Source organism: Etheostoma spectabile, chromosome 8 (assembly GCF_008692095.1).
Source record: "Etheostoma spectabile isolate EspeVRDwgs_2016 chromosome 8, UIUC_Espe_1.0, whole genome shotgun sequence".
NCBI lineage: Eukaryota > Metazoa > Chordata > Actinopteri > Perciformes > Percidae > Etheostoma > Etheostoma spectabile.
Genome location: NC_045740.1, coordinates 11,382,501 through 11,407,877, shown reverse-complemented (window position 1 = coordinate 11,407,877; position 25,377 = coordinate 11,382,501). Strand labels below are relative to the sequence as shown.

General features: G+C 41.0%; 1 protein-coding gene across 3 annotated transcripts in view; it reads right to left on the bottom strand.

Moving 5' to 3' along the window:
• si:dkey-234i14.6 (uncharacterized) overlaps positions 1-19,185 on the bottom strand; it is a 31,020-nt gene extending 11,835 nt beyond the window's left edge. The window contains exons 1-6 of one of the 3 annotated variants that reach the window (XM_032524547.1): positions 18,259-19,185; positions 15,569-15,745; positions 13,526-13,735; positions 12,328-12,541; positions 10,688-11,856; positions 10,404-10,623 (exon numbers count right to left, since the gene is read on the bottom strand). In XM_032524547.1, the coding sequence (XP_032380438.1) occupies positions 11,678-11,856; positions 12,328-12,541; positions 13,526-13,735; positions 15,569-15,745; positions 18,259-18,744 (1,266 nt within the window). In that variant the 5' untranslated portion in view covers positions 18,745-19,185 and the 3' untranslated portion in view covers positions 10,404-10,623; positions 10,688-11,677. Of the gene's footprint in view, positions 1-9,555; positions 10,624-10,687; positions 11,857-12,327; positions 12,542-13,525; positions 13,736-15,568; positions 15,746-18,258 lie in introns of those variants that run through there. The other 2 variants (XM_032524548.1, XM_032524549.1) reach the window with 2 other exon arrangements.
• Between the last annotated feature and the right edge of the window lie 6,192 nt (positions 19,186-25,377).

The window sequence follows — 25,377 nt, the reverse complement described above, 5'->3', positions numbered from 1 at the left end:
GGTTGTGAACTTTTATTTCAACCGTGCAAAATGTATAATTATGATTGTTTGTGTGTGTGAGTGTCTGTGTGTGTGTGTGTGTGTGTGTGTGTGTGTGTTTGTGGCATTAAAGAGAGAAGTTCCTTACAATTGTTGGTCTATGAGATGCTGCGCACTCCATTATCTCCTCTGATATCCTATTTTTGGTGGCAATCATCTATTGTCACACACACACACACGCATGCATGCACGCAAAAACGCTCACACATACACTAGACAGTTTACAAAACAGGGTGGGAGGTGAGTAGTAAGATGAGAGTCAGGCAGAAGATTAAGGGGCTGCGTAATTTAATCTGGCTAATTGAATGCTCTAATAATTCTAAAGAACTCATTGTCCGACAAAGCATCCAACTTGGGTCAGAGGTAGAGCAGGCCAATGATCTACTGGTCAAATACATCAAGCTCTCCTCTAATTTCCTTTGATTGAAATTGATCATTTTGTAAATGCACAGTCCAGATGGCTGATCAGATTTATCCCCTTTGTGTTAGGGGAGGTTAAGCTAATATTATGTAAAGGAAGTGCGGATAACTCTGGATTATCTCAGGATCCATGTGAAGAAAGCTGGTTTTAAAGCACTATCTGCAACAAGCCGGTGATTCCACGTTAAGCTAACATGGTTTTATTTGATTAATCCTTTTGTTGTCCTCGGGTCAAATTTGACCCAATTTTTTTTAAAAGTGTCTTTCAACCAAAATTTCAGAAAAATAATGTGGATTGTTCCACACAACAAGTAAAATGATTAAATCTATTTTTGTTGTTGTTGTATTGTTCAGTAGATTTGACCACAAGACCAAAGTCAGTCACACATTTTTTGACTTAAAGGTGCTCTGAGCGTTTTTTAGGCTACAACATTTTTTGTCACATACAGAAAACATCTCCTCACTATCTGCTAGCTGCCTGCCCCCAGAAGACACTGTAAAAAACGCGGTCTTTGTAGCCAACCCAGGCTCCACAAACACCAAAAAAACAACAAAAAACTGGCCAACCTGCACCATAAAACATAAACAGTGTTCCAGCCAGTGACCGACAAGAAGGATTTGGGGGTGGGGGTTGGGGGGTTAGTGTTCACAAACGGGGGGGATGAGGAGGAGGGAGGGGTAATACTTCAAAAGTCAACAAGAAGTGACATCACCCAACGTCGCCAAGAGCCCCTATAAGTACAACTTTGGTGAAATTTGACATTGAAGCTCCCGTTGAAGTCCAGTAGCAAGCCAACCTAGCAGATTTCCAGCATGTTGGTGGTTAGCTCACCAAGGACAGTAATTCACCAACTAGCCCTGCGAGTAGTCACTACATAACCAAGCATCTAGAACCAAAAATTAATTAAAAATGTGCTGATAATTTATGCTGTGCCACTCTCTGGTGTGACCGGGCCTTTAGGCAAAGCAGGGATAAAAACAGTGTATAAATCCTTTATTCAGTCAGGCACATTAATAGTTTAAAATGCACCTCACAGTCTTCATCAGGGTGAAGATAATAAAACATCATCATTACCACTAGTGCACTGTAAACTGAATGTTATTTCATCTAGTAATAATAAGATAGAAAAGAAACATATCATGTGTTTGTGTTTTTAATATCACCTTCCTAATGAAGAGCATTTGAAGCATTTTAAGTCATTGATCTGACCAACTAAACAAAGATGTGTTTTGTATAATTTTCCTTCTTGCTCTGCCTTGGAGTGCCTTAAGAATCTGTTTTATCAATTACCAGTTTTTTCGTCTTCAAGAGCATCTTACGGCTGTCTAGACTGCGGAACCTATTGATAGTGCTGAGCTTGTTCTGGTTAATGTTGCACAAGCCTGCACACATACAGGAAAAACAATGCTTCACAATCAAACCTGATCCAGTGAGACAGAGATGGAGAGAAAGAGTAAGAGAAATGACATTTAAACTGCAGAGATTTTGAGATTGACCTGTCATTTCAGATGGTTTGTATATTGCTCTGTAGTGCAGTTATGAACTGCTGAAGTGCATTTCTCTTCTGAAATTCCACAATATGAGGAGGAGGGTCCAGATTATTCCAAAGTCATTCCAAGTTTACAAAAGCAGGTTGTTTCTCCCCTAAAAAGTCACAGTCTATGTTACTCAACATGATCCCAACTCAGCATTTCGGGGAGTTTTCTGTCAGCCTTGCAAAACAAACAGCTCTCTCTAATGCCCCCTTCTTTCACCCCCTTCTCCTCTTCCCTTTCTGTCTCCCTCTGTCTCACTCTCTCCCTGTCACAGTTGATCATTCGCAGGTTGATGGGAGGCATCAGAAGGAATGAGTAGGAGGCATTTGAGACAAGTGTGTGAGAGACACAGCGTGATATTGGTGGAGAGGGACGTCTCAGAGCCTGTCTCTGGTCACATTCACAACCAGGAGACAACAGATGATGCAGAAGAAAGGATAACCCGGGCAATCACCCAGGGGCAGAATGGCAACGTAAAGAGGTTACCATGAAGCAAGAACACATAGAGAGCAGAGGGGTCACCAGGTTGAGTGTGAGCTGGCTCTCCCGCTCATGTCCCATCATTTAAACTGTGTTTGTATCTCCCCTCCCCTCCCCTTGCCAATCTCTTCCTCCGCAGTCCTTCTCTCTTTGTAGAGCCTCATCAACTAGATCTGCACTGACAGGCCCTAGCTGTATGCATACACTCTGACCGACTGCTCTTTTTGACTTTGTGTTTGTGTGCGTGCAAAGAAAGGGGGGGAGTAACTCTCTTTTCCTGGCGTCTGAAGGGTCTGATTTTTGTGGCAGTCCTGTCAGATCTCCGTTCCCTCCATGCCAGATCAATGCCAGCACCAGGCAAGTGGCAGCGCCTGATGAGAGCCACCCGCCCCTCTGACGGGTGCCCACTACGACAGGGAATATGTTCTTCCAAATAGCAAGCTGGTAGCAACTGAGTAACGCACACACAGAGTGGCACTACAGAGGGAAATTGGTTCCTTCACTGCAGGAACGCTTTTTGTTGAAAGTAGTGGCAAACTGAAGACGGAAAGTATGGAGGCCTTGACGTCTGTATGTTGCTTATGTCAACACAAATACACTTACTTATTTATTCAAAATATAGATAAATACCTTCTTAAATCCGTAGTCAGTGAAGCTAGTCAATTTATCCTTACTGGATCGGTAGCTGATTCCTTTGACAGCCAAAGGAAGTGTCAATTAAGAATGTTTTTCCTCTTTATCAAAAAAGCAATCCCTTACAATGGGTATTGTTAGCTATTAAGTGTTTTTGACAAATCACAGCTAAAATGTTTGCCTAAATGTATTGCTGTACATCACTTACAATTAATATCTTGCTTCCCAACATGCTAGTGGTGACTAAATTATACAGTGTATTATTTCTAAAAAATTCAGAAAATACATTTCTGATACATTGTCAGTAATAAAACTCTTTTTACATCTGATGTACTGTGATGAAGAGGAGTATACTCCAGGCACAGATGTCTGTTGAATGAGGAATTTGTCAAATGCATGCCACGCTGATGTCAATTTAAAACCCTCAGCAAAAACACAGCCAACACGCACATTGAACGGCACATTAAATGATTTGAGTTTTCTATTCCATCGCCGTGGTGAAGATATCGTCATGCAAGCAAAATACTAACACGGATGAGTAACTTTCTCCCTAAAAGTAGTTCAGCCTGATGGAGTGCAATAAATTTTACCGAACAAATTCTTCCTCAAAAGCCAGATGCAGAAGACACGGTAAAGCGACAGCAACAGAAAGAGCCATTTTGTGCACGGCACCAAAGCCATAACACTAAGTAGATGCTGCCCACTTAAATCTTTACATTCTTCATTCACTTTAGCTCACCAAACACGACAGTCCCCATAGGCGAGTAATGAATAATCATTAGCAAAAGGTCCACAAATTATTGATGTAAAATAAGCAATGATTCTTTTTTTTGTTTTGCAATTTATTGCCATTAACAAGTAACTTGCAATCCAATAAATGTCAGAATGGCTTTCAGTTAATTAAAGGGAAAGATATTATACAGTAATGCAGGGTGGCGTTTATATCTCGATTTCCACAGACTGCAATTTACTGCAGAGCCTTTATTTGAAGGGACCCACAAATAATGGCTATTAAGCCGTCAGAGGATGGACAGGGGATCACATTAATGAAATTAGATAAGGTGGAATGGTGATCTACACAGCTTGGACTCTGGAGACACACAAAGACACACAAATCCACGCATGTATAAACGCTGCACACAAGCATGACACACTAGGACTGGGTGCTGTTTAGTTTCCTCTTTCTGCCTCTTTTTATTTCCCTGACCTGCTTGACTTGTGTTGTCGCTTTCTTCTTTCTCTTGCCATCACCTCTTCTGCACTTTGTCCAGGCACCAGCCGAGGCCCAGTTAGGTGTGCAACACGAGGGTCTGTCAGCTAATCAGGGAAAGTTTCCCCGTTTGTCCTGAGCACTGTAGGCAGCCAGTCAGTCCATCAACCCTGGCAACACACACACACACACACACACACACACACACACACACACACGCACGAACAGACACACACACACAGTGGCACACGTGTCCACATCTCCCCCACTAACAGGGAGGTGTCACTCGTTGAGGCAGCTCCAGTCGCTGGTGTGACTGCTCTCCTCAAATCAGAGACCCTCGTCTCTGTCAACAGCAACCTGGCCCTGAGGCTACCACTGTCACACAGCGTGCACCCTCCCAAACCCAAACACACACACACACAACACACGCACGCACGCACGCACATACACAGGCACACACACACACACACACTTGAGGGGAGGAAGAAAAAGAGGTTGAGGAGGAGGTGGCTGTGGTCTATCTAAGGAGCTGATTTCCACTGTATTAGGGGAATAGGGTGATGGAGATGGGAAGAAGAGAAAGGGAAAACGGGGAGAAAAAAGGATAAAGGGAGGGGTGAGGAATGTGTGTTTTAGCTAGAACAGCGGGCCTGATTTCCTTCCTGACAGAGAGGCCCAATTATTAGCTGTGACAGTTTAGAGAAATTGGGCGTGAGTATGATGGGACAGATAGGAGCTGGAAAGATAGGAGAACTAATAATTGTTTGACAGACATTCAAGTAAGGTAGAAATCCAGCTGCAGGATTCACCTCTGTTTCATGTTTGCAAATTTCATGATTCACCAATAAGATATTAGGCCAATCATTTTACCTAGATAAATAACACTGTCACAAAAGGCTTAACATTCCTCTTGTTCTGGCTTTGTTCTCATTCTCTCACTCTTTCTCTTTGTTTTTTTGTGTGTGTGTGTGTGTGTGTGTGTGTATGAATGACTTGGCCTGTATTTGTGCTGGCAGCATACATAAGAGGCCCTCTGTGCAATCGGACAAGGTGCCGATATCTCAGTCATGTGACAGTGACTTCCTGTCTGTATGTCAGACAGCAACTGAAGGCTTGTCAATACAAGCTAGGGCTCACATCCTTTTCCATCTTCTCACACACAAACTCACACAACCAGTAGAGAATCTGTGAAAACCACTTTCTTCCTTTTGCTGCTTGTCAAGCTTCTCCTGGACAAAGCAATGCAAACTTTAGAAGATGACAATTTATATTTTCACAGAAAAAAAATTCAATTGTTCAGTTGATCCTGAAAATGTGTGCAGCCTAGGTCAGAGAGTGAGTTTTTGCATCAGACAAGTGCATTCAGTGTGATAGATTATACCACCGAAAAATACAGTAATATATTTGCTTTCATCAAAAATGAATGAATTTATTTTATGAATGTATAACAGAACCTACACAATCAACGTCTATCCTATCTACAATCCTTCTAATTTCTCTTCCAGTTATGCTTTTTGGCTATCTGCTTAACTCAGGGATAGCCTAGATGTTATTTCAAAGGACAACGCTGCCATCATATGGCTAGATGATGCTATTAAAATAAGATGTTTTATGTGTTGCAGTTGGGCTCAATCAAAGTCATCCAGTAAAGGCGTAAAATGCACCTCTTGATCAGAAGTAGCATAGACACAAATATGAAAAGTATGTAAAATCTGATCCTTTGCCCATTTACAGCAATGCGCTCGCACACACGCGCGCGCGCACACACACACACACACACACACAAATTTGTTGGTCAGTAATTTTGTTAAATCTTAGTCTATGCCAGCCGCATTAAATGTTCTTGTTTGGACTCATAGATGCTCATTGCTGGGACTACAACACATCCACTCTGCTTAACATTTGTTATTGATTGCAGCCAAGCCCCCATTGGCAGGTCTAATTCATTTACGAACTTGTCATTCCACATCATTGATTAAGTTGTCTTTCATCCAAGCTTTAATTATATGCAAAGATAAAAGATTTTCTCATTATTGTGTTTAATCTAATGAAAGGCCTCGTGCTACAGCAGGGACCGGTTCAGAGTGTCCAGACTATTGACCTTGGAGGGCACAGCCAGCAGATGAATGTTTTTAATTAGACAGAGCAAACAGCTTTGGGAGGGAGAGCCTAAAGTTGTCTATGAGGCTCGAGGGTGGGCCAGGTTGGCACAGAGCAGTTGAACAGATCTCAGCAGGTCACTGTCTCTCAGCTATGTTGTCTACAGTCAAGACGCAACAACGTTTAGCACAATGCAAAAAAATATTAGGTTTTAAATGTGTATTTACAGGGATGGAAAGAGTACTAGAAGATTTTACTGAAGTAGAAGCACTGTTACTTTAATTAATCTATACTCAAGTAAAATAAACTACCTGCGTAAAAATATACTTGGATAAAAGAAAAAGTAGATTGGTTAAAAGGTCAACACTACTGTGTTTAGAGGAAAAAATGAACAATAGAAGATCAGAAAAATGTTGCCTTGTCTGATGAGTCTTGATTTCTGCTGTGATAATAAGATGGTAGGGTCAAAACTTGGCACAAGCAACATGAAAGCATGGATGTACCCTCTATGTATCGACAGTTCCGATTGGTGGTGTTGGTGTAATGGTGTGGGAGATACATAAAAATCTGCAGCAACTTTGTGATGGTTTTTATGTCAAAAAGGACCAAAATCTCAGAAGAATGCGTCCAGCACCTTGTCCTGAAACAGAAAACCTTGGTGGGTCCAATTATGTGAGAACAGCGACATCCACTGTAAGCAGAGCAGTAACTTGGTCCTCCAAAGCATGCTGACACAACCAAAAAAAGTGGCTCCTTTGCCCTGAAGCACTCACCGCAGCTGCTTTTGAACCGTTTGAAAAAGGTTAAGCATGTTAATTAAAGGGTGTCAGATAGCTGACTTTAAAGTGGACATCTCGGAGTTGAACATAGACAAATATCATTTCACCCGAGTTTAGAGTACAAGTGGTTGTCTATAATAGCTAATGGGAAACATCTGATGTGTTATACAATACGCACATGCTCAGATGATCATTGGAATAGTTATCGATCACAAATAACATACAAGTAAAGTTTAGCTAAAGCTAACATGGGACTACAGTGTGGTGTTTTTTTTTGTTTTAAATTTCAACTATTAGTATAATTCCACCACATCTTAGCACATAAACACTGTCTTGGAAAAGACAAAGAGGGAATTTTAAACTAAAACGGCTATTATTTTGGTAGAAACCAACTTTATTTGGATCTGTCCTTTTAATTACATCCCAAATACAAGCTGAATGTTATGTGGTGACATTATTTCACTGAGTGACAAGGACCTGACACACCAGAATGACTGGGTACAGAGGGATGCAAAGCGCTTACATAAACATAGTTTTTGTTCGAAACTGAACCAAAGAGGGATCACTTCTCAAACGCAATTAGAGGAACTTCTTAAAATGGGCCAGAGTTCAAAAAGTCACTAAACTCCGAGGCTGAAAGCTGATGGTTAGTTCAGTTCAGTTAGTTCTGCTTTTAACCAGCAGATGTCAGGGTTGTCACAGATTTGGTTGGATGCTCAGTTTGGTTAGTCTGCTGTGTGTGGTCAGAGCATGGGCTCCACACCCTGTTCCCAATGTAAAAAACCAACAACAACAAAAAAAACAAAAAACATGCTGCTAATGTGAGCATCTAGCCTGTTCCTCCTGTACGCGACAGCTCTCCAGTTGCTCCAGCCTCTGCTGCTGTTTCTGCACCATCAGATAGTAAATCCAAATTTTATTTTATTAGTTTCTCAAAGGGTTTTGACATACTAGTACAGACATATTTACAAGCAATCAGTATTGGAATAATAGAGCAGTATCTAGGTATAGTACTAGTATTGTTAGTACTTCTTATATATGGCTAAAATAATTTAATGAGCATGTTGAACGTTGTTGTTGAATTGTAATGTTGCTGTAGGCAATGCATTAGCTTGGTAGCCGGCATAAGCCACTTGTTTAAGTAGTTAGCATTTAGCTTGGGGTAGCACATTGTAACAAGCTGGATTGGTATAGAAATATCATATTATTAAACAAGGTGTCTACTGGATTACTGTGTTGCAAAATTGCATGCAATTGATGAAAAAATTATGCAATGTGGCAGGGAAAATTCTGTTTACTGTTACTAAGTAACTCTGTAGTAAGGTTTAATTTAAAATTACACTCAATGTTTCATTTGGTGTTTTCGGGTATTTCCCCAGAGCAACCTTTACCCCCTAAACGGGATATAACGCCATTGACAAGCGCCCAAATGAAACACAACACTACTGTACCTTGGCTAAAATTACAGGTTTCTCCACTGTTGAAAACATTTGGAATAATGTGAGTACACAGCTCAATATAATTTAAGGTCTAGTTTTTTAGACATTTTATTGCGGAAATGTTACATATCATATATTTAAATGTTGAAAACCAATGTTGAATGGTGTTGCATTAAGACTGAATACAATACATTTTTGAAAAATACTTTGTAGTATGTTTAAAATTAAACTTTTGGTGAAGTACAGCTAAGCTTGTCTTGTAATTACATTACAAAGTATTTCAAGCACATTTTCTGAAAATATGTTTTGAGAAAAGATGAAATGTTCTTAGGAAGTGCAGCTAAACGGTAGGCTATTTTATTGAAAAGTGAAGTAAAGGTATTTCTCAAAGATGTATTTTAAATTCTAATAAAAAAAACATTTTTATTTACTTATTTATACTACAGACACATATATTTGAACAACATAATAATGTAGTACATAATAAAGTACGTTATTACCACATTAAGGCACAGTTGACACAACTACATTATAATCCATTAGAAGTAGGCGGGCACATTGTAAAAATGTACTTACATGAATTATACCTATACTGTATTCAACCTTAAGTAAATAAATATGCTTTTATAAAATATATTAAAATATGCTTAAAAATCACACTTCTTGCTTGAATAATAAATGAAAGTACGTTTTGGTAGAAATTCAATAAATTGTATAAATATATTTAAAACACAAATTATTTGACAAGACACAAAGTCAAACTAAATAGCAGTATAAGTAAGAGTGAAAGAAATGTGTTTTGGGTAAATACACTAAAATGTTGCCAACAGTATACTTATGTTTTATTGTATTTCTTAAAAGCATAATTAAGCATAAAATAATTACACAAGCACTTAAAGTACTTTTCAGTAGCATGTTAAAATGTAAGAGAATGTGACTTAAATGCACTTTAAGTAAGCACATTAGGAATACAAATGTCCAATGAACATACTATTTGAATATCCATAACATTTTTTTTATTCAATTAAGAGCACTTCTTTTCAACCTGGGATACTCTCTTTGATCTGAATTCATATTTATACTTTAAAGGATGATACTCAAGTCCCTTAGATCACATGGAGCAAAATACAAAAATAAATGTGAAAATGTGACACCACACCAGCAAAAGGATTTCTGATAAAAAAGTTGGCCCATAGTATGGTTGCAGTACCCAGTCCCTCAGGATTTCACAGCCTTTTTTTTATAGATTGTTGCAGCCCAAAATGCCTGATTTTGCGGGAGCTTTTGTAAAACAAATTGCAATAAAAGTTCCAATGTCTTCTGTATTTTTGTTCCAAAGAAGTGGCGAGAATACTTCTTTAAAAATAAAAAAGGAAACTTGGGAAGAATAAAACCACTCTGGGTTGAGTCTTTCAAGGAACCTTACCAAAAAGGCTAAGGATGCTGCAAATGTTCGTAAAGTATTAAAATAAATATAATGGTATATATATAATTGTATTTATTTATATTTACTATATACATGTATATATGGATATATACTGTATATATGCATATAAATAATTTAATGAATGAATCATATTTCAACATATCTGTCAGTGCCTTGTTGATCTTTACATTGTTGGTTTCCTAACCTGGCCTGGGACACACATTCATATGGTTTGATAAAGTACTTATTGGTCTTTAACTTATCATTCCACTTACAATAACGAGCGTAGCTGTCCTCAATCTCATCTCCGGTTTTTCCTGCATCCACCGTGTGTGCACGCACATCAGTCGTGGGGGGAACTGATCAGCGACCCCGCCCGCTGCAGAGAGCTGACAGGATTGAAACAGCGGCAACTTTGAGCGAATTTAGAGTGAAAAAACATTACAGCGGGCATTGATGTTAAACTGTATACAGGCTGGCAGGACAGTCATACATGTTTTGCACGGTCTTTCGATGTACGTTTTGTTGGTAAATGTGAGATGTTCGAGTCAAACATGTCTGGTCTTCATATCAGAAATAGGGAAATGAATTTGGTGGCGTAGGCTACATGTGTTACGTCAACCCGTTCTCACTCCCGCTTGGTCATTGGCTCTCAGAATCACATACTGATACAAAGTCTGGCATGTGGGAACGCTGTGATTTTTGGTCAAATTTGCGGTAAAGTCGCGGTGATTGGTCAAAATTGCGAGTCGCACCGAATGCACGGTGATTGCGTGAATTGTTGCAATCGCGACATTGCAAAATCCTGGAGGGACCGATTTGAATTACACCGACAATCTTGATTTACAGATTGTAAGTACACAGGCAGTACACGACATAGGCCAATCTATACATTAGAACACTATCTCCACCATTACCGCAACAATTTCAAACAAACACAAAGACAAACGATAATTAAACTTTGGGTTTGATCCGATTCTACAAGGACAATGACAGTTAATACGTTATTCAGTTTTAGCTGATTAGTTAGTTGCTACAGCACAATACACATCTTAAGTTCTCACCACTTTGCTCACTTCCCTGAGCACCATTGATGTCCAGAGAGCACAATTGGCTAGATTTTGGAAATCCAGGCAACGTTTTCCCTAAAAAAACAGGAGAAGACAACAGTGCAGTAACACTTTACAATAAGGTACACAAAAACACCTTCTGAAAAAGGGGAACTAATCATTCGTTACCCTTTTGACAAAGGGTAACTACCCTTCTAAAAATTGGGTAACTAATCATTTGTTACTCTTTCAAAAACAGTAACTAATCATTAACTACCCTTTTTGTGTACCTTATTGTAAAGTGTTACTGATGATATCTCGTTCTGTCACAGTTTGCTGTGTTGACAAGCTTTGCAACCTTAAAATCTGAACAGCTTCAGACTTGGCCTTGGCTATTCTCCCGCCGTCCATTACTAATACTGTAGATCCACTCACTCTATGTCACAAAGACTTACATTTTACATCCATTATCCATCTGTTCACAGCTCTTATTATAAAAACAAATAATTTAACCCCACTTTCCACTCGGTGGCATTATGCATTTACCAGGTCAGCATCATGTTTCATTCATACATTGAGTGAGCCAGGTCTGTCAGCTTGAAGGTCTCAGCCACCTGTCTGGAGTGTTGCATCTTTGCCGACAGTGCCTCCAGAATATCATTCTGGTCCACAGCGGTGGCTGTCCGGTAAATGAACGTCCCCATGGACTCCAGACCCTGCATACCTAGATTCACCCCACAACCTGGAGGATAAAGAGGACGACGAAGAGGGAAAGGACAGGGAAAATATAAATCACAGACATCATACATGCATCAAATAAAATGCATCTAATGATAAGAAGAATACTGTAACCCTAAAGTATCAGGCTTAAATGAAAAGAAAGCAGCAGTACATGAATAGAGCAGCATGGAGACAAAAACAGATATGAATCAGCTGAAAGACCATTGAGTGCAACTGTGAGTCACACACGCACATACTGCATGCAGAAAATATAATTTATCCTGTGCTTGCATCTCTTTTTATTCCCATCTCGCTCTTTCTCACTTTGTCACATTTATTCTAGGGGCTCTCCTTTCTGCTTGATGTTCTCACCTTGAGCAATACTTTGAGGATAGAAAAGATTGCACATGTTAGAATGTTGTACTGGGTTTAGGGCAAACATTGCTTCCTATTCTGAGCAAGGCAATCACAAGAGTTTTATAGACATGTGTACCTGTGTCGAAGTTGAGGACGCGTGCCGCCTCCCCCTCCACAGTGACCGCCACATTGTCCCCCTCTATGTAGGCAGCACTGATGCGTCGGTGTGATAACTGAATCTCAAAAAGACGGCGGCTGCACTGCATGTGGTGGAGCGTCACGTCGTTGAGACGGGGCTCTATGTCCGTCTTGTAGACATTGAAGGACTGGTGGAAAATGTTCTTCATGATCTGGGCGGCAAAACAGAGACGGATCATTTGCAGAGTGATCAAAGGTCCCCTTCTCTAACTTTTAACCTCAACTTCTTGTAATGAATTAATCAATAATGAAAATGATCAACAGTTGCAGCACTAATTGAAACTTGGTCTTTTAAAAGTTTACTGTAAGTTAAGAACGAGTTAAACTTCAGAAGTAACTTCCTACCTTCTATCTGTACCAACGCAACTGTGACTCACAAAAACACTACGTCATTTGATGTTGATGCATGAACACTGAAGAAGAAAAGCTGCTGTGTTCCTTCCCATTGATTCCACAGTAATTGGTGGCTATTGAATGACAAGCCTCTCTCCACCATTGTCGCTCTTTCACCCCGCTAAACTCTGCTCTTCTTCGACACATACTTGCACAGTCATCTGTTACCAAGTAACAGTGGATATGAATGGCCACCCACATAGCAACAAGCGCTCCAAGGATGGTCTTGCTAACTGTGGGTGTACTACACACTGCGGCTACAGGCTACACATAACCAGAGCAGTAGTTGACATGAAAACCTCGTGAGTTTGAATAAAACACCATTCCAGCGGTGGTAAATGTATCCACAGTTTTTTGTTGGGCACAGGGAAAAATAAACCCGCCCCCAATTTATTCACTGATGTGTAACAGGACATCATTGAACAGATGGCCTTTAAACACACACACACACACACACACACACGCAAACACACATAGACTTAAACACTCACACACACTCACAAACAGACACCCACATACAGACACTAATGGACTCTCACAGTAGTGCACAAAGGCCATTTGCTGAATAAAAGTCGATGAATAAGTAGCTAGAGAAGGCAACACTGCGCTGTGGCCAGAGGTAATATTATCTGACTTTCCATGGCATTAACATGGAAATGAAGCTGCATATTCCTTACTAGAGTCAACAACAACAAGTAGCAAACAAAGCTGAGAAAAAAGATTTGATCCAAGGATCTTCTCACAGAGGAGTTGGCTGTGTGCCTGAGGAAGCGAACCATCTTTGTGTCAGAGGCGGGGCATGCGAGGGCCATGTAGCGATTTCTGAAGGTGCCATATATCTTCAGGTGGAAGCCAGGTTTGGCCGTGACATTTCGGTGCTCTCGGGGGGCCTCCACTCCGTAAGCGGACAGGTCGAAGTAGAGGCTGTGGGCACGGATCTCAGGAGTGGGTACCTGCAGTTAAGGGGGGGGGGGCGGGCACGACAAGAGATCAAATCATTTCAAATATAATTAAATTTACAAGAACCAGTAATGAGCTTAGTGTCATATTTGATATCATCATGTGGATGTTAACAATATTTCTGCTTACTAGTAAATCTAATTCTTAACATACGTACATGCACCCTATGACGTTTATGTGGTGAAAAGACATAAACCATGTCTGCATGTGAGGCTGTTGTCACTTGAGTTTATTCATGATTAAGAATAGCTTGATTGTTATTCAGTGGTTCAATCTGGTAGTGACTCTCCATTTTCCCTCAAGAAAGAATAGATCAATTTTCTTTTCAATGACAAAAACCAGCAAAGTGGCAGCATTTAGCACAGCCGAGGGAGAGAGCGCAAACAGAGCAGCGACTGCGAGGAGATGGAAGAGATGGTGGGGAGAACCAGGTCATATCCTGGGAGGTAGATTCAATCACTACAGGAAACAGCCGGTGAGAAAAGGGGCCATTAAAAGGGAGACAAACAACCACTAAAGGGAATGTGACATGAATGGTTATGGTGGCATAAAATAGCAAGGGCTGAACACTATGCTCGTGTTCAGATATTAGACAATACTATGCTGAAAGCTGTTTCTACCTCTTTACTTATTTATTTTTTTCTCCAAACTAATTCTCTCTTTTGTACATATTGTCACTCTATACAATCATGAGAGCAAACCTTTCCCCTACACACATCAGGTTTTTTCAGTCTGTCTGAACAATTCTTCTGCCTGAAGAAGGCCCCAAAGGCTGGTTGGTTGTCTGTGCTACACCATATTCCAAACATTACACATTTCTCATTTTCTTTATTTCTTAATCTGAAGTTTCAGCCCATCCTTGTCCATAACGTAACATCCTCATTTTAGTAGTTTTACGTGACTAATTTTAAGCCTATTCCTGATATTTTACTTTATTTTACTAAGTACTTTTTCTTGCCTAAACATAACTAGTTCTGTTTCACGAGGTTTACTACGTGTTTAAAACAACTGCATCTTAAACAGAACTATCAAATGATCAAACCACCAGCGTATGGCAGTAAGAAAACGATTATGTGTCATTAGGGGAGTCTTTGAAAATCGACCTATAATGTTGTTTAGGTATGAGGATGTGTTGACATATAACACAGTCAAAGAAAGACCTAATTAAAATATGTTTACTCTCTGGAAGTGTTCAATGTTCATCTATTCAGTATTTTACGGGCTGACTCCTCACTGAGACATCGTTCAAGGAACCATCTGCTTAAATTATGTCAAGTGACCTCTGACACGTTGTGTGAAAAACATTGCAGATGATATGATTTGACTTCTTGACTCATATTCATCTGGACAGGAACAGATTAGTCTGGCCAGGGAAAGGTAATGAATTGCCACCTAGCTCCATTAGAACAGCTGCTCTTATCAAATTCAGTGAGTAAATCAAAGGGACAATGTTGATGGTAACGAGATGCAACTGTCGGCTGTAATCTGGGTGTTGACATGAGAGTCAGATATTGTGTTCAGCTGATATTGGCAGGTCCACATCCCTGTTTGTTTAACTCAGCTTTATGAGGACAAATGAAGTTGCCTTCTATAAACGGTAATATCCTGTTTCTACTGCCTTCATTCTTAACACAAACAGCAACCTGTCGGTTATTGCCTCAGTGTGTGCACATGAGTGTATACATCCATTAGTCCGTCTGTCCATGTATGTGTACAGAGAGAGAGAGAGAGAGAGAGAGAGAGAGAGAGAGAGAGAGAGAGAGAGAGAGAGAGAGAGAGAGAGAGTGAGTGGAGAGTGTGTGTGTGTGTGTGGTTTTGCTCCTAACCTGTCTCTGATCTAGTCTCTCTATAGTTGCATTAGCTCCATAGGCATGGCAGGACTCCACAGTGTAGTCAGAGCTGATGCCCAGCACCGAGCAGGATTCACCACATGACCCATCAGCCACCACTATCACACGTGGCCACTCATTCCGTGGGATCCGCCGTAGGTATTCCTCTGTAAACTGAAACAACAAGATAAATGTCATGTAAATGTTCTTAGCTTCATATTGTAAAATGAGGGTTTACTTGTAAAATATTCAAGATTTGCATAAAGTATGCACATTTTATGTTTTTCAATGCTGATAAGGGCTAGTTAGACCAACAGCAACTTTAATATATGTTTTACATGTAGGACTGCAACTAATGATCATTTTAAGTTAGTTAGTTAGTTAGTTAGTTTGGCCCATATTGCGGAAAATGGCTTTCCTCACCACACAGCCTTTAAAACAATCAGACAAAACAGCAGAAACATAGTGTACCTGCTGCAGATAAAACAACACATCCTCACTCAAGTAAAAAGCTGGAACTAGGTAATATTTGGAATTTTCAATGAAAGTGAAAAAATGAAACCACTTAAAGGATCAATCAGTTTTCAAACAATTTAGTCAATTATCAATTAGATAATTGTTTCAGTTCTTACAGCATCAATATTAAAAGATTCCGGAAATAACTTATTTTACTTTTAATCTAATATCATACTGCTGATAATTCTAAAGTTCCTATTACTTATAATTTATATTATTACATCTTTTACTTAACCAACATATTTGATGTCTACCTCTTCCACTGCCTATTAATCTGAGAAACAGGTGAGTTATAATGTAATATACCCTTACAAGCCATTAAAATGGGCTCCAAAGGTTGTGCTTGTCTTGGCAACAGTGCTTCTCTCAGAGAGATTTATTATTATGCCTGTGTGTGCATTGCTGCCCCTCAGTAAAACACCAGATACTTGCCTGTGCAGAGGAGGAGACAGAGCAGGACAAAGACTGGGGAAAGACTGACAGAGAGAGAGATGAAAGAGAGACTAAAAGGGCTTTACAGGGGCTGATAATGGCTCAGAGCCTAGGAGATCTATGCTAAATCCATGTAGACTGCAGAGAGCAGGTAACTCAAAAGATCCATTTTGCGTTCTCAGACCTTTAAACCACTGATAGGCTAGGAGGGTGAAAAAATAGCTCATCAAACACAATGTCCTGTCTACTAAAGGGGAAATGGCAAGCTTGGCAGTGACTCAAAACAAAACTGTAGTTTGTTGTAATCAAAGACCCTTTTAACCTTGTCTCCCATCTTCCAAAGGTTGGTGAGTCACTGATAGCAGGGAGGACAGCAGCAACTAACAGAGATGACATTGTAGCTGAGGAGGAAAGAAGCTGCTGGCCAGAGCCGGGGTCACAACATCCACAGTGACACTCACCCAACCTTAATAGAGCTGTGATAAAATTGTGTTTCTGGTTTCCAGCAATGACAGAAATATTCAGTAAACATTTCATAACTGTTTGCCCACTCTGATCACTCTTCACTTCTCTCCAAGGGTTTCTGTGTTAGTAGGTTATTTCTTTGTCCTAAGTTAGTGTGTGTGTGTGTGTGTGTGTGTGTGTGTGTGTGTGTGTGTGTGTGTGTGTGTTATGAAGCCCACAGTGAGAGCTATGCAAATAAACGCAACTTCTTTAAGAACACAGAGATAACATTCATGATTTCATCATACTGTAGGCCTATTTATCACAATTTGTGGCCAGGTGCCAGAACACGTAACAGTTCATTTAATATGTGATTGACTGAGGAATACCCTCGAAGAAATCTGTAATTCAATCCTTTGCAATCCAAATAGGATTAGGCTATGTTTTAAAATCCATTCTATTTTGATGATATGTTTGGATTGGAATGTGTTTACTACATTCTGCGTTTGCTTTCAACTGACCTAAAAACAAGCTTAACTAATTCTCCTCAGGTTTGGGGTCAGCTTACATAACACGTTATTTCAACTGATGAGGTTGCTTTCAGTCTGACATTATAATGTTTAGCTTTGGGAGAAATGCAATATACCTACAGTATGTTTGGTGTAAATGAGGAAATGGATTTATAGAAAGGCAGATGTATTGATGATGTCTGCTGCAGTATACATTTACAACTAATGACAATTAAATAGAAAAAAAGGTCCTCTGTGTTTCAGGGTGCTACAAGTAATTAAGGGAAAGCTGGCTCATAAGGCTCTTTAAATGTCAGGAAGGAAATTAATGAGCTTTTAAACCAGAGAGCTGTCTTGTTCTGCTTCTGATTGGACATAGGAACAGACATCTCTGTCGCCATCACTGCTGATAGGTATCAGACTCCTGCTGAAGTGAAGGCACACACCAGCCTCTTTTCTTTGACCGCTGCCACTTAGGGGGGATCAGGTTTTGACAGACTATGAAGGCACGTCATCACAAAATGAGGTAGTGCGAGTCTCTCTCTATTCTACAAAGTCATCACATATTTCTGAGATCAGGGTTCTATGATCAAATGATGATTATGATTGATCAAATTGCATAAGATAAAATTGAAGTTGGATAAGATAGGATTTACAGCCTAGTTGCCAGACTAGCATGACTTTGAACCTACCTGTTACAGACTGTCAAAAGCTTGAGGTGCCACTGTAGCATGAACGCCTAACCTACTGATAATAACTGACTGAAAATCAGTGAGGAGGCTATACCTTGGTTCCCAGCTGCACCTTGACGTCCACCTTCTGTTTCTTCTGCTCCAAGATGCTCAGCAGGTACTCCTGAAACACGCCTATCCTGGTGAAGAAATGATCGTTGTGCCAACAGCCCTCCATGTTATCAAAGTCAACCCCAAGTCCCAGGAGAAACTTCACGCTCCGGGGATCCAGGGCGATCTGCTGGGGCCGGCAGAGCAGGGCAGTCCGGTACCTCTCATCCAGCACGGTCAGTTTCAGCACCTTACCGGAGCGGACAGCGACTAGCGCGGCCGTCAGCCCTACAGGTCCCGAACCCACGATGAGCACCGAGATCCTGGCCCGCCACTGTCTAATGCCGTCCAGGCTCACTTTTACCACCACATACACGGCCACTGCCACCAAAGTGCTCAGAGCAGTGTCATAGGCTAGAGCGCGATACCTCTCCTCCGCGTCTTCCCCGATGCCGCCAACTACAGCATTTTCTGCGTGCAACCCGTCCATACCGCACGCAGTAAAAATGTTGTAATGTGTGCCAGCAGCTGTATCCTCCCTTATCAATTAGCTGAACGTCCCCTCATCATCTATGCATTCACCGAAAGAGAGCAGCGAGCTTTACATTCATGCACACAGCCAAACCAACCAGCCGAGACTTGCCAGCCGCATGTGTCCTCTCCGCTCCCTCAGCTGCAAGTTGAGTTGTTGCAGCGTTTTCTCTCTCTCTCTCTCTCTCTCTCTCTCTCTCTCTCTCTCTCTCTCTCTCTCTAAGTACGGTGTGTGTGGTGAGTTTAGCTCAAAATGATCTTTTTGGTGTGTCAGCATTATTCGCGTAAATGTTTATAGCGTCATATTTCGGCAAGTAGCAGGACCTCGTAAAGTCAATGGAAAGCTAGTTGTAGGTATGTGACCGTATCCCTTCCTAAAATCCAATAGATGCTTAACAGCACACTGCAGGGGCAGGACAATGTGCTTAGGTTTTACTCTGAGAAACTATTGATTTACTGTTACGCACGCACGCACACGCACGCACACAAACACACAAACCAATTTACAATCCCAAAGGACTGATTACATAGTGTAGCGACATCTACCCCTATTTTCCAACAACAATGTTCCCTTAGGAATGTGATTTGAGATTAAGAAAAAAGCCAGAGAAGAGGTCTGCTTTTAGAAAGATTCACATCCTCTCAATCTCTCAAGTAACTGGGTTGTGTGTGGTTTCCCTTTTCTTTCCTCTTTTTTCTTGTCCCTGTCTTATCCTTTGTGAACTAAAGGAGGAAGTCAACTTAAACATACAGTACTAGACTATGGGAATGGCTTCTCGAGGCCAGTTTATATAAAGATGCCTATTGTTGTGGTGCTGCTGCTAAAAATGGATTGTAATGGCACATTTAAAGTAGCAGAACAGAGTGACCTGTACAGACCTCTATGGAAGGTTGTATAGGTTCCTTTCGCACATTTTTATGTGTGACAGATACGCCTCTCAGAGAAATAACAAATAAAGAAGTTGAATAAACTGTATAAATATTGTGTTACCAAAGACCAGCATTCATGCCATATTCCATCATCAAATTTCCCCATTATTTTTCTCCTTCTCCTCCTTTTCTCCTATGACCCCAATGCACCACAATCATCCAAAGGTTTTGCATTTTAAAAAATTCTCTGACCTTTAAGCCCCATTTTATCCCTGCTTATAACATTTGCACTTAGAGGGTAGTAATGACATCAATTTACCTAAGTGACTCTTGATATAAGCCAAAGCCTCCACAGGAGACGGACAGAGAGGTTCACATTTTTCTCAGCATTTATGACTACGACAGAAAGGTAAATTGCCAGAAATCCAGAGAGAAAGTGTGGTGAGAAAGACATACATACAATCCATATCCTCCATCAGTAATTGGTTTCTACCTCTGCGGGTACCTGGCAAAGGTCAGACTGTCCAGTCAGGCCAGATGAAAAGAGAAGTAAGGCTCTATTTACAGTCAAGAACTGCAAGCAATAGACAACCAGGGACAAGGCATTTCCCAGGAAAATGAATGGAGAACTGTCACCTGAAAACAAAATGAGAAGCTGAAATATTCCATATTGGTGCACTGATGATGCTGACTCTATAAAAGTCAAATGTGTTTTTGATCTTAATGCAGAATAGGCTGGCGTGTTAAAAACAACTTAAACGCACAAGGTTCTAAGAACATAGTGCATATAGTTGTGTTCAAAATAACAGCAGTCCAACATCACTAACCTCACATATCATATTTTTTGGTAGGAGTGATATTTCTACATGGCAAATAATTTACTAGTAAGTGTTGTAGCGTCATAGAAAACCAACAGACATGACATGCATGTTGCTCATTCTGTGTAACTGAATTTGTAATTGAAAGGGGCATGTTAAAAATAATAGCAGTGTTGTGTTCAATTAGTGAAGTGATAGATTCTGTGAAGAAACAGGTTCTGGCCCATATTTAAGGAAGGAAGGAAGCAAATGTTGTCCATCCATCCATCCATCTTCATCCGCTAATCCGGTGTCAGGTCGGGGGGGCAGCAGCTCCAGCAGTGAACCACAAACTTTCCTTTCCCAAGCCACATCAACCAGCTCCAACTAGGGAATCCCATGGCATTCCCAGGCCAGATTGGAGATTGAATCTCTCCACCTAATCCTGGGTCTTCCCCGAGGCCTCTACCCAGCTGAACACAGTCGATTGAGAGCTTTGCCTTCTGGCTCAGGTCTCTTTTTGTCACAACGGTGCGATAAACTGAATATAATACTGTATTCCCCGCTTCCCCCTCCTGAGGTGGCGAACAGTTTTCCAGAAGCACCTTGGTGCCAACCAAAAGTCCTTCTCCATGTCTTCTCCAAACTTCTCCCACACCCGCTGCTTTGCCTCTGTTAAGGGAGAGGCTGCAGCCCTTCGGGCCCATCAGTCCCTTGCATCTGCCTTCGGAGTCCTCTGGGTTAACATATCCCGGAAAGACCCCTTCTTCAGTCGGACGGCTTCCCTGACCACCGGTGTTCACCAGGGTGTTTGTGGGTTACCACACCTTGAGGCACTTAAGACCGTAAGACCACAGCTCCACGTCGCAGCTTCAGAAATGGAAACTTTGAACATTGTCCACTCAGGTTCAATGCCCCCAGCCTCCACAGGGATGCACAAAAAGCTCAGACGGAGGTGTGATTTGAAAGTCCGTGGGACAGGGGCCTCCTCCAGACGTTCCCAATTTACCCGCACTACCCGTTTGGGCTTACCAGGTCTGTCTAGAGTCCTCCCCCATCCCCTGATCCAACTCAACACCAGATGGTGATCAGTTGACAGCTACGCCCCTCTCTTCACCCGAGTGTCCAAAACATACAGCCTCAGATCAGATAAAACAATTAAAAAATTGATCATTGATCTTTGGCCTAGGGTTCTCTGGTACCACGTACACCTATGAGCATCCCTATGTTCGAACATGGTGTTTGTTATGGACAATCCATGACTAGCACATAAGTCCAACAACAGACAACCACTCTGGTTTAGATCAGAGAGGCTGTTCCTCCCAATCACGCCTCTTCAAGTATCTCCCTCATTGCCCACATGTGAGTTGAAGTCCCCGAGCAGAACTATGGAGTCCCCTACTGGAGCCCCATACAGGACTCCATTCAAGGTCTTCAAGAAGGCCGAATACTCCAAACTCTTGTTTGGTGCATATGCACAAACAACAGTCAGAGTTTTCCCCCATCACCCGCAGGCGTAGGGAGGCAACCCTCTTGTCCACCGGGGTAAACTCCAATGCAGCGGCGCTCAGCCGGGGGCTTGTGAGTATAGCTAGCTAGAAGCTCCCGCAAAGTCCCATTCCTGAAAAAAAGACAATAGGTTGAAATTTGCCAAAGGACACATTGACTGACCAAAGGAGAAATGGTGCAACGACCACTATGCACTGAATTCAAGCCACAGTACACTGTGAAGACAGTAAAGCATGGTGGTGCAAAAATCATTTTATGAGAGTGTTTCTCATATTGTGGTGTTGGGCCTATTTATCGCATACCAGGGATCTGGAATCAGTTTCAATACATCAAAATACATGCTGAAGAAGAAATGCCTTTGAAATGGGTCTTTCAACAAGACAATGACCCAAAACACACCAGAAAGCGAGCAAAGTCTTGGTTCCAGATGAACAGGATTGATGTTATGGAGTGGCCAGCCCAATCCGCGGACCTCAATCCCATGGAACACTTGTGGGGGAGGGCATCAAAAATGCTCTTTCTGAGGCAAAACCCAGTAATGCAGAGGAATTGTGGAATGTTGCTCAATCAAGCCAGAAGTTGGTCAACTCCATGCAACACAGATGTGAAGCGGTCCTCAGAAATAATGGTTATGCAACTAAATATTAGTGCAGGTATTTAAAGTAAAGCAGTTTATACAGTAAATGTTTGAGTTTGTAACAAAAATGCAAAAACTAATATTACAGCCTAATATTTCCTCTTTTTCACTTTTTGTAAAGGTACTGAATAACACAAAGTTGATACATTTTGGTCTTGTTTTGATTTGAAATTTAATCTGCAGTGTTTCCAATGCATTGCTATTATGGAATAAAAGCTTTTCTAAGGATTTTGAGCGTCACTTTTTTAATCATACTGCTATTATTCTAAATACAACTGTACATGTTTATGGGTAGATTATTTACATAAATTGAAATTCATTGGAGAGTCTCTCACCTACCTCACCAGTTCTTCCTTACATGACGTTCCATAAAATAATACACTAGAAAACAATCAAGCAACACTCTTGCTTTGATTTTCATCGGCATGCTAATATATGCAGTTACACAGAGGCGACAGAGATAATCCTTAAACGAAGCCTGAGGATTTGAATGTGTTAATGACACTGAGTGGATCCCTCACACGTCCTCTGACACGCCTGAACAAAAGGTGCACGGAGAGCAGGTTTTTAATCAGCTTTTCCACATCATACAGCCAGTAATAGGGCCATACATAGATCTGAGGCCATTTCTATCAGGAGAGACTTTGTTGCAGATATGCAAAGATTTATTGTACATCTGCATATTATAAAATGTACAGAGTCTTCGGAGATTAGACTCCATTATTGTAAATTAATTTTAAAGGGGTGGAGCATAGACACTGATTATGGTGGAAAAGGACCGAACAAAGTAGTGGACTACCGGAAGGGAACCCAGAATAACGTGGTTGATGACGACCAGAGGTGGAAGGGGAGGAAGAGGGTTGCACGATTGCCTGAAAAAAGACAGCTGATGGCAATGAAGAAAAAGTATAAAGAAGGATGTCAAGCTGTGATTGGATCATACATTTTGTGGCCAAAATCTGGTTGGGTTACAGAAAAGTAAACACCTCTAAACAGCTGAATAGTTTTAGGAAGAGAAACGGTGATTCAAGTTAATACAAGGCTTCCTGAAGGAATATAAGTTGCACTGCATTTGTGAAAGAAAAAAATAATTTGGCCCCCACATACAAACCCTCACTGTTGTCAGGGAGTTCAGACCGTATTAAATCAGCATATTAACATATAGGGTCAGCGTCAAGGGAATAGGATGAGGCATCTATTTGTTTACAGTCACTACATCTTTGAATAATGTGGACAAGTTGAAGTGAAATGAAGATGACAATTAATGGACTTACATGAATCCGATCACCATGTTTTTTAGATAAATTTTGTTTTGTTGCAAAATGCATCACTTTGGGCGAGAACATATAGTTAATTATACTGTAACTGCAAACTTGTCACGGCCATAGACATCCAAAAACTGCAGCATATCCAAACTGCAATGCCTTTCAGGTCCTGTTTCCTTCTGTATTCCGTTGCTAATCTTATACAGCTTTTCCTGCACAATTCCCACCCCACTGTGCTTGTTCTAAGACAGGCATGTCTTCTTTACTGTCAACTGCATCAGTTTGTATTTTGGACTGATCAGACCAACATCTGCCATAATGAGTTTCTCATGACCTGTCTCACTAAACTTGTAACCTTGATCTCAAAGTAGATTTAATTTAGTTCCTTTTTAAAGCAATAGTGCGTAGTTTCAGTCTCCCCCAAAGAGAACACTGTTGACGCATCCACAATTCAAGCCTTGTGATCATGCACGCACCCCCACCCCTCCTTCAGTTGCTAGTAGCCAAGAAGAATTAAAAATACATGATGGTCTCTTCTAAAGAGGTAATCATCTTCACTCGAGTTTCAGCGCCAAAGTCGCCAGACGCCACAATCTTCAGAACATAGCCAATCTGTGAAATACAGAGAGAGTTGTGGCAGCCGTTGGCCTAATTAGCTTCGTTGCGACTCATTTTGCAATGGCTTGGGTGTAACTGACATTCATTAATATCTAAAAGTTACGCCATAAAACTTTAATCTTTAAAGTAAAATTAAGAGTTTCCTTTCTGGTGGCATAGCACTGGTGTGGGATCTGACAGAACTCACACAAACTGACTGTTACAACATGCAGAGGTTTCTGGTTAATTTACAATGAGCTGAAAATACTTTCCACTGGACCATCTTTTCAAGGCCTTGGCTAAGCAAACAGTGCAGCTGACAGTGATACAGCACATCTGCCTGGACAAAAGCCAAAATATTTAGCTTAGTTTATCTCGAGGACAGGCAGATAGGTGGAAAAACATTATGCTTTCTGACCGGGTCATTTCAGTCTTAAATTAGAATGTTTCTGCACTGTAACTGTTGAAAGAAACAATTCTTCTTCTCTTTTGCTGTGGGTTAGATGTTGGTGCGGAAATTGGGAAATTTCAGAGGAAAACAGCATTAATTCACAGTATTTGCACTGCCAACTGTCAAGCCGTCCAGCTGAGTCTCAAGTTGTGACGCAAGCAGAGCTGATAGACTAAGGCGGTGACATGGTTACAGGCAGCCGAGCACACACTATGACCACAAGGAACAGATCAGATCACCATGGTTACTCAGTCCATTAAGGTCAGCGTGTGACGTTGGATGTTACCATCTTAGCAAACTAGTGGAAGGTTTCCATCAGCAGTCAGTTGTTGCAAATCTGCGCTTTTGGTTTATTTTGCTGTCCAGAAGAGCACACCCATTCCTTAATTCCTTTTCTTAATCTGACATTCATTAAGTTCATTCTTAATGAATCAATCAATCCAAAATTTTACTGAAGCATGCCGTG